Source organism: Equus przewalskii, chromosome 6 (genome assembly GCF_037783145.1).
Source record: "Equus przewalskii isolate Varuska chromosome 6, EquPr2, whole genome shotgun sequence".
Classification (NCBI taxonomy): Eukaryota; Metazoa; Chordata; class Mammalia; order Perissodactyla; family Equidae; genus Equus; species Equus przewalskii.
In genome coordinates, this window is record NC_091836.1 from 81,813,892 (window position 1) to 81,827,251 (window position 13,360).

Consider the following 13,360-nt stretch of genomic DNA (forward strand, 5'->3'; position numbering starts at 1 on the left):
CTGAGGTTAAATTGTCCACCTCCCAGGGATCCATGACTCAGGCTGCGGGTCATGTCATCTTGCTCGCGGTCCCCTTATGAGTGCACTGTCTTGATATCACGCCTTCACTTGGGAATGGTCAGATGGGACAGACTGCCTAGACCTGATCCTATGGCCTTGTCCTTTTGAAGGAGTCTGCTGATGAAGGAGAGCAGTGATTGGCTTGACTGCTGGTAGTGATGGGAGAAAGGAAGAAGCAGGAATTTCTGTTCTCAGTGGCTAACAGATTCATTAAGGGGATGGGGAAGGTGATTCCCCTAAAGGCTGGTAATACAGAGCTGCATAGCATGAAATCAATCAGAGCCTTTCTTGAGCTGTCACCTGGGCAAGTGCTTAGGGCTGATGGAGCGGAGAATTAATCAGGGAATCTCAGGAGGGTAATGCTAAGTCCTCTAATGGGGTGCTCAGCATCGGGGGCTTGGTGAAGAGGTATTGGCTTGTTGATGGATCCTGTTGATATGGAAGTGATTTTCGAAAATGAGAAGGAGTAATTATCCACTCCTTCCTGCTGAAATCAGAGGGAACCTATTGGCAGTTGGAGCCTATGACACCAGGGCTCACTGGCCGTCCTGGCTCCATGGCACGTGTGGCCTCCGTTCTCAGTGTCAGCATTCCCTGAAAGTTCTGCTGGCTCTCTGACAGTGACTGACCTTCTGCAGTTCCTTTTCTCTGGAGGCTGTTTTCAAAATCTGGGCTGCCGATCGTCACCTGTATTTCGTAGGCCACTTGTTAGCAAGTTTGGCTGGTGTCTGAAATGGTAGGAAAATAACTCGCTCTCCTTTGCATATGCAAAAGTGGTTAACCATCATTAGTGCCTGACATTCCTCCCAATTACCCAGGGAGGTGAGTCAGCATCATCACTATTCATTAGGAATTAATTAGACTGGGCTTGATGGTGTCAGTTGTGGACAGAGCTGAGAATTCAGCACTGCCTACGTTCTGTTCCTCTGAAATCCAGCCTCCAGCTCACTATCTAGTGAGGATATAGTGTGAGTCTGATATTCTCATGGAATGTGCATTCTGTTTGGAGAATGACTCCTAGATTCAAATTCTGTTACGTATATGACTTTAGTCAACTTCTTTAGGTCTCTGGACCTTAAAGATGGGGATAATACTCAACAGGTGTAGTGCAATGATTGACTAAGATCCTGGAGGTGAAAGCTTCTGGCATTGTCTTGAAACCTGGTCCTTTGGGAGAAGGCTGGACTTGGATTTGAGGTACTGTTCACTTTGGCAGGAAAGCACTTTTTTTCTTAGTCTGTTTGTTGGGGGGCAGCTTTTCTCTTCTGAGTAAAATTTGGGCTTTTACCAAGATCACGGTGACCTTTGAGCCATCAAATGCTTGGTTGAGTTGTCTACTACAAGTATCATTCCAACCATGTGATTCTCTTTCTTTAAACCCTAAAATGGCTCCCACCTGTGCTTCTGCATTCTCCTGCGCTCTTAGAAATCTTTTTTCTCAGCTTTACTCTCACTGCCACTCCCTATATGTTGCCTTTTGCACTCTCGCTCACTCCAATCTGCGTTGTTATCATTTTTCACTTCTTTGAATTTCTTCCTTGGCCGCCTCTTTGGCTTCTGGTCTTTAGACCCTTGTCACTTTGCCGCCTTTATAGCTTTTCTTGGAGCTGTCACCTTCTCGTTCTCATCTTCTCTAGTGGCCAAAAGAAAACGGATATGGAGAAGGTAAAATAGTGTATCTCCAAAATTACCATTCCCCTCAAAATAATGTTTGTGGTAGAGCAGCTTACCTCCTAGAGGACCCAAACCGTGTTTATCCCTTTAACACAGAAGGATTATTTGTTGTCAGTAATCACCATTCATAAATAAGAAGCTGGATTAGACAGCCAACTCTTCGTTATCCAAGCTGTACCTGACTTAAGTCTGTCCTCATACGTCTTCCTAATTTGGTGATTTCCTCTGGGGCTCTTACTGCTCTTTAGAACCTTGGCCAGAGTCAGGCTGAGGAGTGGGAAGGGAGCTGAAGCTCCTCCCCTTCTCATGGAAAGCTTGATGACAAGTTCAGTCATGTTGTTATCAAAGAATGTTCATGTCATCTGGTTGTTGGTTCATTCTCTCTTTTTCTCAGTATTTATTATGCTAGATACTGCGCTAGCGCTGGGGATACTGTGGTGAGTGTAACAGTCCCTACCCTCAAGGACATTGGGGTGTGGACGGGGGAGCAATAATAAACCAACTCACTAAATTCTATTCTAGGTAGAATCTCTGGGAAGACAAGGTGATGAATGACAATGTTGGCATCCTTCCGTGTTAATGATGGAAACTGAGGCACATGGGGCTACAAGTGCCGTGTGGTCCTGGGTTACTCAGGTAGAGACAGAGTCCTAACTCCCAGTCTAGCTCTTTTCCTGGTGCTTCATAGAGTATTAAGACATGGTCTAGAACAAGCTGTCTGGATTTTTTTGTGACCCTCATGTTCAATGGCATTTCATTAATCCTGAGGGTTAGTTAAAACTAACTCTTTTATTTAAGAGCTCTTAAATCACCCATAAGTGGGTAAGATGCTTACATTATGAGAAACCCACAGGAATTAAGATGAAGGGAGCAGCAGATTCCTGAGTCCTGTGTCATAGCCCTTGTGTATACATTCCTTGAATAGAATTGGTCAGAAGCACCTGCATTTGACTGTCTCACCCTTCTTCCCCTAGGCTTTTATATTAAATGTGTATTAGTCGAGTATACATGTGATGTCATTCCGCTGTACTCATGTTACCCTTCTTGAAGTGTCAGTGACTAATTGTGAAAGAATGATCCGTGTAGGGAGTGTGGCTCCTGGGGCAGTTAGCAGGAGGGTTGTGTCACTGGTAACAAGTTCTTTTCGGAGTTTATTATAGTGTGCCTGTGGAGAGTTTCAGGAGAAAAGGAGTTTTTAGAAAGTGATAATCACACTCAACAATGAAAAGCTCCTCTAAGATGAGGAACAAGACAAGGATGCTCACACTTGCCACTTTTGTTCAACATAGTATTGGAAGGTCTAGCCAGAGCAGTTAGGCAAGAAAAAGAAATAGAAGGCATCCAAATTGGAAAGGAAGAAGTAAAACAATCGCTGTTTGCAGATGACATGATATTAGTATAGAAAACCCTTAAGATGCCATCAAAAAACTATTAGAACTAATAAACAAATTCAGTAATGTTGCAGGATGCAAAATTGATATACAGAAATCTGTTCTGTTTCTATACATTAATCATGAACTAGGGGCCTGCCCGGTGGTGCAGCAGTTAAGTTTGCACATTCTGCTTTGGCGGCCCAGGTCACTGGTTCGGATCCCGGGTGCAGACCTACGCACTGCTTGTCAAGCCATGCTGTGGTGGGCGTCCCACATATAAAGTAGAGGAAGATGGGCACGGATGTTAGCTCAGGGCCAGTCTTTCTCAGCATAAAGAGGAGGACTGGCGGCAGATGTTAGCTCAGGGCTAATCTTCCTCAAAAAGAAAAAAAAAAACTAATAGAGAAAGGAATTGAAGAAGACACACATAAATGGAAAGATGTTCTGTGCTCATGGATTGGAAGAATTAATATTGTTAAGAAGTCCATACTATCCAAAGCAATCCACAGATTAAATGCAGACCCTATCAAAATTCCAATGGCATTTTTCACAGAAATAAATAAACAATCCTAAAATTTGTATGGAACCGTAAAAGACCCTGAATAGGCAAAACAGTGTTAAGAAAGAACAAAGCTGGAAGCATCATCCTCCCTGATTTGAAACTATATTACAAAGCTGTAGTAATTAAAACAGTGTGGTATTAGTATAAAAAGAGACACACAGATCAATGGAACAGGATGGAGAGCCCAGAAATAAACCCGTGCGTATATGATCAATCAGTTTACGACGGAGGAGCCAAGAATATACAGTGGAGAAAGGACAGTCTCTTCAATAAATGGTGTTGGGAAAACTGGACAGCCGCATGCAAAAGAATGAAACTGGACCACTATCTTACAGCATACACAAAAATTAACTCAAAATGGATTAGAGACTTGAATGTAAGGCCTGAAACCATAAAAACTCCTAGAAGAATGCATAGGTGGTAAGCTCCTTGGCATAAGTCTTGGTGGTGATTTTTATAATGTGACACCAAAAGCAACAAAAGCAAAAATAAATAAGTAGGACTACATCATAGTAAAAAAAGCTTCTGTACAGCAAAGGAAACCGTCAACAAAATGAGAAGACAGCCTACTGAATGGGAGAAAATATTTGCAAATCATGTATCTGGTAAGAGGCTAATATCTATAATGAGAACTCATACAATTCAGTAGCAAAAAAAATCCAATTGAAAAATGGGCAGAAGATCTGAATAGACATTTTTCTAAAGAAGACATACAGATGGCCAACAGGTACATGAAAAGATGCTCTACATCATTAATGATCAGGGAAATGAAATCAAAACCACAATGAAATATCACCTCACACCTATTATCAAAAAGACAAGAAATAGAAAGTGTTGGCAAAGATGTAGAGAAAAGGGAACTGTTGTGCACTATTGGTGGGAATGTAAATTGGTGCAGCCATTATGGAAAACAGTATGGAGATTTCTCAAAAAATTAAAAATAGAACTACTAATTTGATCCAGCAATTCCACTCCTGGGTATTTATCTGAAGAAAATGAAAACACTAACTTGAAAAGATATATGTACCCTGTGTACATTGCACTGTTATTTATAATAACCAAGATATTGAAACAACCTGTGTCCATTGATAGATGAAGGGATAAAGAAACTGGTGTATATATACATACACTCACACACACACACACACACACACACACACACACACAGGCACACAATGGAATATTATTTAGCCATAAAAAATTTAGAGTGAACTCTTGCCATTAGCAACAACATGGATGGACCTCAGGGCGTTATACTAAGTGAAATTAAGGAGAAAAATACTGTATGATTTCTCTTATATGTGGAATCTAAATAAAACAACCAGGCTCATAAATAAAGAGAACAGACTTTTGGTTGCCAGAGATGAGGGGGTGACGTGTTTTTTCCTTCAGTTTAAATAAATTGAATAAATAATAAAAAAAAAGACATAGGGAACTGTCCAAGATGATAAGTGATAAAACCAAAGGTTGCAACATAGTATGTACACCATGAGCTCATTTTTATAACCTTCTATATTTAGCATGTTTTTAAGAAACAGGAAAGGAATTGCAAAAATATTTACAACTCTGTTATATAGGAGGAGTTATGAGAGAACTTTCACTTTCAATTTTTTATAAAGTCATATTTGTTATATTTTCAATCAGTAAAAAATAATTTCTTTGAAAAAAACGGACTTGGAATAGCAATTCATACTTTCATCCCATTTAATTATTTTTTAGTGTTTTCTACACGATATACAGTCCTGCTTCAAAAAAAGGGGAGAGTGTTAATGATGGAAACTGAGGCACATGGGGGTACATGATACACAGTATATTTTCAACAAACGAGTTCCCTTCTCTTTCCTTTTAGTCGTTTGTTTAGGTTTAGAATTATTCCCCTGAACCAAACTTCCCAGGAGAATATGAAAATTATTGAACCTGTGACTGTTAGTTCAGATTTAGATGAGTGTTAAAAGTACAGGCGTTTGTTACCAATTTGTTTTCCATTTAGTCATCTGAAGACCTTAAGGAAGAGATTGTAAATTTATTGCCCAAAGGGAACCATTAGGGAAGCTCCTTCATTTCTTCACCATCTCGTTATCACTAGGTGTTTGGGCGTCACAAGGTACGTACCACTGTCTAGAGGTGAAGGACCTGGAAATAAATGAACATCTGTTCATGATTTTACAGATGACAGAGCACCTTCACTCATTATTGCACTAAATCTTTATGGCAACTCTCTGGATTAGTCCCTCCATGCCGTAATGATTTTTCTGTATCGGGATTGAATGTAATTTATGATCTCCATTTTACAAATAAAACCTTAGCTTGTGAGGGATTAACTAATTTAGTCTGGGCTGCATGGCTAGTGGGTGAGCCAGGTCTGGAACCCAGATCAGTTTGAGACTTAATATCTTCCCTCTCACCCCACAATTCTGTGTTCTTTTTCATTTACTGAATTGAGTGAATGTTGACTCCCTTGCTCAAAGGATGGATGAGAAGGTGAGGACATAGCTCTGATTAGATCTTATTGTTGGCTGTAAGCAGGTGCTTCTTGCTATATATTCAGAAGCCAGGTAGATTGGGTGGTAGTTAACAAATTTCACACGTCTTTCAGGATACTCCGAAGGTGAGGCTGATTCTCTGAGCCACTAGATAGAAGGACGGTTTCCAGGATGAGGTGGATTTTGAGCTGGCCTGGAAGGGACCTGAGGGATGGAATGCCAGAATGGTTATTTCAGTATCCAGTACGGGGAGCTTTTCTTAGCCAGCCCCAGTCTTGTGATCGGAAACTCTCTGCCCATAGAGGACCTCATCTTACAATTGGGTTGTAAAACCAAGGGCCTGTATAGCTCTGTGGGTTATATATCTGGTAGCTTCTGGGGTTGTGTCCTGGCGCTTGTCCACGGTAGGTAATTCCATCCTGCTGAGCTCCAGTTGACCAAATTGCAAGAGCCTGGACACAGCGTTCTTCCCTTTGCAGTAAATGAATAAAAACATATGAGCATTTAGAGCAGTACCTGTGCTTACTAAGTGGATGAATCCATCAATGCTAGCTAATATTGCATTCCCCGAACAACCGAGGACTTGTGACTCTTAGCTTTAGAGGTAACTTGAAGGGGTTGTCTGCAAGACTCTGCTGCCTGCCTGTCTTATAAGGCAGTCCACCTCTTGTTGAACAGTTCAAACTAGCAGGAAATATTTCCTTATGTTGAGCCAGAATCTTCTTTGGGACTTCCACAAAATGGCTCTATACCCTCCCCATGTGACAGACCATTCTTCAGACATTGTTCAGTGTCTAAGGACGCAAAGCTTGGTGATTATGATTCAAAAAGATCTTACCAGCTTTGCGCCATGGGCTAAGGCTAAAAGTAATGGAATTTAATAGGAGTAAATATGAATTCCTGCTTTTAGCTCCTAAACGAGTTGCACAGGAGAGGGAATTCAGGACCAGCACTTGGAGTGTGGGAGCTTAGAGGTTTTATGGATCCCAGGTTCACGTCTGAGTATCATTTATTGAGGGTTGTGGACAAACTGGGATGCGTTCATGAGGGCTGGGCAGACGGTTGGTGTGAATTATGTCTAGTCGGCAACACAGGAGCCTGGGGGCTGCTCCTGTCATACCTCAATGGGTATTTTGAGGATGGATAGACCCTAAAGGGAGAGGTGGGTAGAAGTTAACCCGAACATGGATTTTAGCCTAATAGATGGGAGAATTTAAACATGTCGGTACAAAGTGGTATTGAGGAGGTAGTGAGTTCCTTGTCGCTGGTGATGTTTAAGCGCAGGCTGCACGACCAGTTGATGAGAAGTCTTCGAGGGAATTTCAAGTATTGGATTAGGGGGTGTTGGTGTGTTTTGGTCTGGAGCTTCTGAGGCTCTTAGTTACATGGTAATGTTCTTTTTAGGCAAATAAATGTCCCCTGGCCCCTTCAGCTGGCCGGCACTGCCTGGATCCCATCCCTCCACCATAGTGCTTGCTTGCAGGGCACGTCCACTGTTTATCTTAAAACATGGCTGCCGGGAGTGAATTCCTACTGCTGTGAGCTGCCCAGAGCTCAAGGACTGGCCTCTGTTTTTGGAAGTGTCTGGTTTGTTTTTGTTTGTTTTGTTTAGGGTAAGGTGGAGAGGAGGAGAAGGTGGACTCTGCTCAGAGCGGTCCCTCGGATTCTCATAATTTCTCCAATAAACCGCTTTGGAGCCAGAACAGACTCTAGGCTAGAGTACAGTTCAGCTTAAATTTTATAAGACTCCTAGATCCCAACAAAAAATGTAATAATTTGAGAATTCAAAAGGCCTACACTGCGGGCATTGTAGAGTTCATCTGAGGGTCAATCACAAAACTCTTTCTTGTGGCATGATTTATACCTCAACGTTTGGTAGTTTTTGAAGTCCTGTGTTAATGTACATGTGTTGGTAAGAAGTAGTAAATATTTTGCTGACAAGTTCTTCGAGTGATGGATTAGTGGCAGCATTTAAAAGAAGACAACCTGAGGGTTTCCTTTATCCAGGTGCTGCCAAATTTAAAAAGCTGTCAGGGTATGAAGCCAAAAGCACCCACTGGTTATGCCATTAATTGTGTAATGCTCCTGTGTCTCAGAGTTTCTGCACCTGGGCCCTGTGGAACCACACAGGTGGGGGAGGGCAGGGGAAGGGGATACAGTTGGGAGGGAGGAGGAAAGAAGGATAGGTTGCTTGCTCTCAGGTGACTGCCCTGGAACATGGAGCGGTCCCTGGTGCCTGGTGGGGCTGCCAGCACCTGCTTCCCTCCTGGCTGCCTCTGTTGTAATGTTGCGTGGACTTGAGGCTGCGGAAGGGGGTGGCTTGGTGGTCACACTAAACCCTCCCTACTCAGGCCCTGTGCCCCCCTTCTTGGATCAATCCCAGGAGCAGTTCTTCTCCCCTTTTTGGGGAAGTCCTTGAAATAATGATCTGATGCCTTTTCAACAAAGGAATATTGTTGTTAGTGTGCAGACAGCAGGGGGTACTGGATTTGATCATTTTCCCATTGCTTGTTTGTGCCAAGTTGACATTTGTTTGGAAAGCCTATCCCTTATGACCATAGGTTACATGCATAATTTAAGGCGAATAAATCTTTGAGAAAGATTTCTTTTGGTTCTGTAATCTTCAGTGCAACCGAAAAATAGATGAAATTCTCCCCCATAGTTTTCATGTGATTGGGAATTCTGAGTAGGCTACCAGATGAAGTGCCCCATGCAGGTGTAAAACATTTCTACAGATGTGCTGGCTGCTTATAGTTGTTGCAGGGATGCCAGGAATGGGACCAACTTGGTCCCTGCTTCAAGGTTATAGCCTAGAAGCTGAGTGTGGCAGGGTGGCCTGACTGTACAGGGTCAGAACCCCACAGAGAAATGCTGTGGAAGAGCAGATCCAGGTCAGCCGGCATTGCTGTTTTAGTAGAATGAGTGTTTGTGATAACAAATCATCTCCCTCCTTCTGTCCTCCATCCTGCCACCATCTCGCATCTTGGTGATCTCAGTGACAAATGCTGGGATGGTTTGACATTTTAGAGTTAGCATGCCAATTGCCACAGTGAGGCAGACATCTTTTGTTTTACTTTATTTTCTTTTAAACAACTTGTTCTGCTCTGGAGATTTGATTATCCTTGAGCAAAGTGCTCCTGGTAGATAGTAGGCACTTAGTAAATGGTTTTGCATGATTCACTGCGAACTTGCAACTCAGAGTGGGTACTATTCTCGGATGAAAACTTCCTCTCATCTGTGACGACTGTCCAACTTCTGTCTGTAGCGTTTGTGTTGAGTGCCTGACATGATACATAGAGAAAAAAAGCCACTTGCATCTCAGAATTCCATCTTCTGTGTGCTAGGAGTTATTCTCCAAGCAAAGGTGCCGACAGAAGAATGTGCAGTAAAACTAGCACGAGCAGTATGTTGGTTTTTACCTTGTCCTTATCATGCTGTCTTTTGATTTCCCTCCTAGGTTTATTTTCTTGAAAAGGCTCCAGGCTTCGGCTTGGAAAATCCAACCGCCAAAATTGAGCCTAGCAGCTGGAGCGGCAGCGAGAGCCCTGCCGAAAACATGGAAAGGATGAGTGACTCTGCAGATAAGCCGATTGACAACGATGCGGAAGGGGTCTGGAGCCCCGACATTGAGCAGAGCTTTCAGGAGGCCTTGGCTATCTATCCACCATGTGGGAGGAGGAAAATCATCTTATCAGACGAAGGCAAGATGTATGGTAAGTGGGCTGGAATGCTCCTCTGAAATGGCTGCAACCTGCTTTTGTAGTAAAAGCAGGATGATGGCAGCTAGCCTTCTCCTGAGATCCATCGTTGTATTGGCTCGAGTGATCTTTGTGGAATGTTAGTTGGCCATCCAAGGGACTAACTCTCAACTGAAGAGGAGAGTCAATAAAGGACCACTGGGAACTCATTCCCTGGGGGTTTCTCCTTCTCCATGCTCAGCGGTGTTATATTAAAAGCTCTCAGGGTCCAGGTCAGAACATATGTAGTTGCGGTGTCATATGCAGACACCAAATGGGGACCAGTGTTTTAGAATGCGTGCCCAATTGGAAGGAAGTGCTGCCACTTAGCTCCAGAAAACCGTCTGGTGCCACGTAGAGATAGGGGCCTGGTGCTGCTAAATCTCTTTTAATTTTTTTTTTCCTCCAGGAAGAGCTAGCAGTCTAGATGTTTATATATGAAATCCACTCATTTTTAAAAGTCAGCTTTTCTTTTTTTTACATAACCCTGCATGGGGCAGATAAAACTTGTGCATGGGCTCCATCAGACCCTGGATTCACCAGTTGCACCTTTGTTGCCAGTTCACAGTTGAATGGTCAGACAAGGCCTTAGCTCCTCTCACCATTCTCCCCTTTGACAAGGGGAAGCCTTGTAGTGTGTTCTGAAAGAAACTCCGTGGGTGCCCAAGAGGGCCAGACTGGTTGACCAAACTGCTTGGGATGCCAAAGGCAGCAGCATGTACCCGTCCGCTAGTCTGGGGTCTGCGTGCTGAGTGTGGGCATCTCCCCGCTCTTCCCATAAATGCTTCCAGCTGCAGGCCTGTACTTTTTGGCTGCTTACCTTTTGGGAAGCAGATGGCAGGTGGTTGCTTGTACATTCTGTCTGTCTAATTGGGCACGTTGAGTTGACAGAGTTTGCAGTGTAGCTGAGTCTAGAGAGATGCAAACAAATAACCTAAACTGAGAGAGAACCGGCTCAGCAGCCTGCCTGAGGTTGTTAGCTTATCATGGGGGTGATTTATTTCTAAGTAATTGGAAAGCTTTTCCATAATAGGGTGTTGCACCTTTAATACCGCGCCTCCTCTCTCAGGAGCGGTAGGAGGCTGCAGCACGCAGGGCTAGGAGAAAGCACATGGTGGTGCAGCTGCCACCAGCTGTGGCCCCGCCCCGCCCTCCCCCTCTCCAACTGGGATGATGTAATGGAAACAAGGAAAATTTTGCTTTCTGCAGCATTGGAGTCTCTCAGCCTGTCGGTGTCACCCACACAGGGGGAGAGAGAGAACCCAAACCTTGCAGTGTTTGTTTTATGCTCTCATGTGACCCTTTGTAGCCGGAGAAGCTTCTTCGTGTCTGGTGAAATGGACTCAGCTGAAACATCTCAGCTGCTGAGCATAGAAAGTTTCAGGGCCTTCGATTTTCTGTGTGTTTGTGTCTTTCCTGGGCCACCCTTCCTCAGCCAGGCTATTTGCTTTCGGGGTCTCGTCTTCTTACCTAAAAATGCAGCCTCCCCATTTTAAAGGCAGAGAAAAGCACTTTAACCTTTGAGCCTTCTTTGAAGCCGATTTTATTACGAGTAGTGAAGGTGGCTTCTGGCCACTCTGCCTTGTGCGACTCCCATTTGTTTACCCAGAAATGGTTTTAGTCTCAAATATTGGCCTCGTATTGGGCCTCCTGGTCGGGAGTAACTGCTGCCCTCCATTTCTCATGGGAACACTGGGAAAGGCACTGTCCCTTTAGGAGCGAGCTTTCAGGGCTGAGAACGTCTTTCAAAGCAAAAGTTAACTTTTTCCACTCCAGGTTTTGTTTTCTTGTCCCTTGGTTTTACGTTTTAGGTAGCAGCTGTGGTCGATGTAACCCATTTGCCTATAACTCCATCATGAAAACGATTTTTTGTGAAAATAATTGTGTGAGAGCTCTTGTTGGTCATTGGGTGTTGGAGGCAGGGGGCTGGGAAAGAACTGTGTGAGGAGCTTTGGATTTGGGTCGTCTACGCCAGTGAGCTTGCACACTCCCACCCTTGGTCTGCGTCTGCTTTCTCCCCTGTAAGAAAAGAGAGTCAAGTGGGTGACATCTGTGGGTCCTTGAGACTTTTACGTTTTATGATGCTGTGGCTTTGTGGCTCGTACCTCAGTCAGTGGTCAGTGCATTGTCACACGTGGTGCTCCTTGTGGGAGCAGGTTAATTCTGAGTGCCTCCTGAGAGCACGTGCTCTTGTTGCCTGGATTCTATTTTTTTCCTGTAAATCGGCATTACATTTCCTGACTGTGTGGGTGACTAGCCTGATGTATAATGAGGCACTCCTTTTGAGCAAGCAGCATTAGGAATTGTAACCGCAGGGTCGTGTGTCCTGATTGGGGGTGCGGGATATGCATTTGCTGCAGTGGCCCTGAGGCCCCCTCACCTCCGGCAGCTGCCTTGGGGAGGAAACATCCCCCTCAGCTCTCTCTCTTTGGCAGACACATGGAGGAGCTTTGCTTCTACTGCTACTTTGGAAGGGAACATCGTCGTTAGCTGGACTATGGGAGATGGAGACTGGACCCCTTACGAGGAGCTGCCCCAGGTGCCTGGGAGCTGCCTGTGACCTGCTTATGACCTCGAGGATGAGAGAAAGTTGATTTGGGAGCCTCCATAGTGAGGCCCCAACCACTTGGGGATTGAGCCCTGTGAGCAGTGTGGGGCCAGAGCTACTGTTGCTTGGCTTCTGGCCTGTTTCCCATCTCACCATACGTGAATCAGGACACAAACCAGACTAGAAGTTGAGGTTTCTTAAGGTCCTAGGAGCATACTTTTTCTCTTAAGTGTTTTGAAAATGAAAACATTGAAAGCATTTTGGATTCCATGGAGTAAAATCAAAATAATTTAATGCCTTTTAGTGAAATACCAAGTGTTTTTGACTTGAGGGGGTTATTCTGCTATTTCTGAGCATTTGTAGAGTGCACTGTGATGTCACTAATCCTGAGCCATTGGAGAACCAAGGTCAAGTGCAGCACTGATTTATTTTGGTAATGAAATTTCCTCTGTGGTTGGCAGTAGGGCAAATGCAATCTTATAGATGGGAAAAATGGAAAGCTCTCTTTATGATGAGGTTTGGGCTATTAGAAGAGATGGCTTAGTTCTCTCTCTGCTCCCTGGTCTAGGGGGAAGTTGAGACTTTGTGTGGTTGGTCCCCACGTGGACACATTGCTTCTGCCTTGGGCACCCTGTGTGTAGGTAGTTGTTCTTGGGGATACTTAGAAGGAGGGTGAGACCTATTCCAGTTTGCTCCTGAGAGCTGGCAAGCTTACTCTCTCTCTGTGTTTTCCTTTCCTTTCTGTTCCTTATTTTTACATAGCTGTGTGTCTCTCTGGTAGATAGTTGTGGAGGAGATAGCAGGAGGACAAGATAGGAGAGAAGTTCTTGATCCACAGACTTGTCTGGAATTGAATATCAGAGGAGCAGACCATAGTTTAAAGCAAGACAGAGCAAAACGGTGAACCATGGGATTTCCTGGGT

The 13,360-nt window shown here is 44.1% G+C and overlaps 1 protein-coding gene across 18 annotated transcripts in view; it reads left to right on the top strand.

Moving 5' to 3' along the window:
- Positions 1 to 13,360, top strand: part of TEAD1 (TEA domain transcription factor 1) — a 252,806-nt gene that overhangs the window by 72,145 nt on the left and 167,301 nt on the right. For all 18 annotated transcript variants that reach the window (XM_070626392.1, XM_070626397.1, XM_008521742.2 and 15 more), the window contains exon 2: positions 9,610 to 9,865. In XM_070626392.1, the coding sequence (XP_070482493.1) occupies positions 9,709 to 9,865 (157 nt within the window). In that variant the 5' untranslated portion in view covers positions 9,610 to 9,708. The remainder of the gene's footprint in view (positions 1 to 9,609; positions 9,866 to 13,360) is intronic.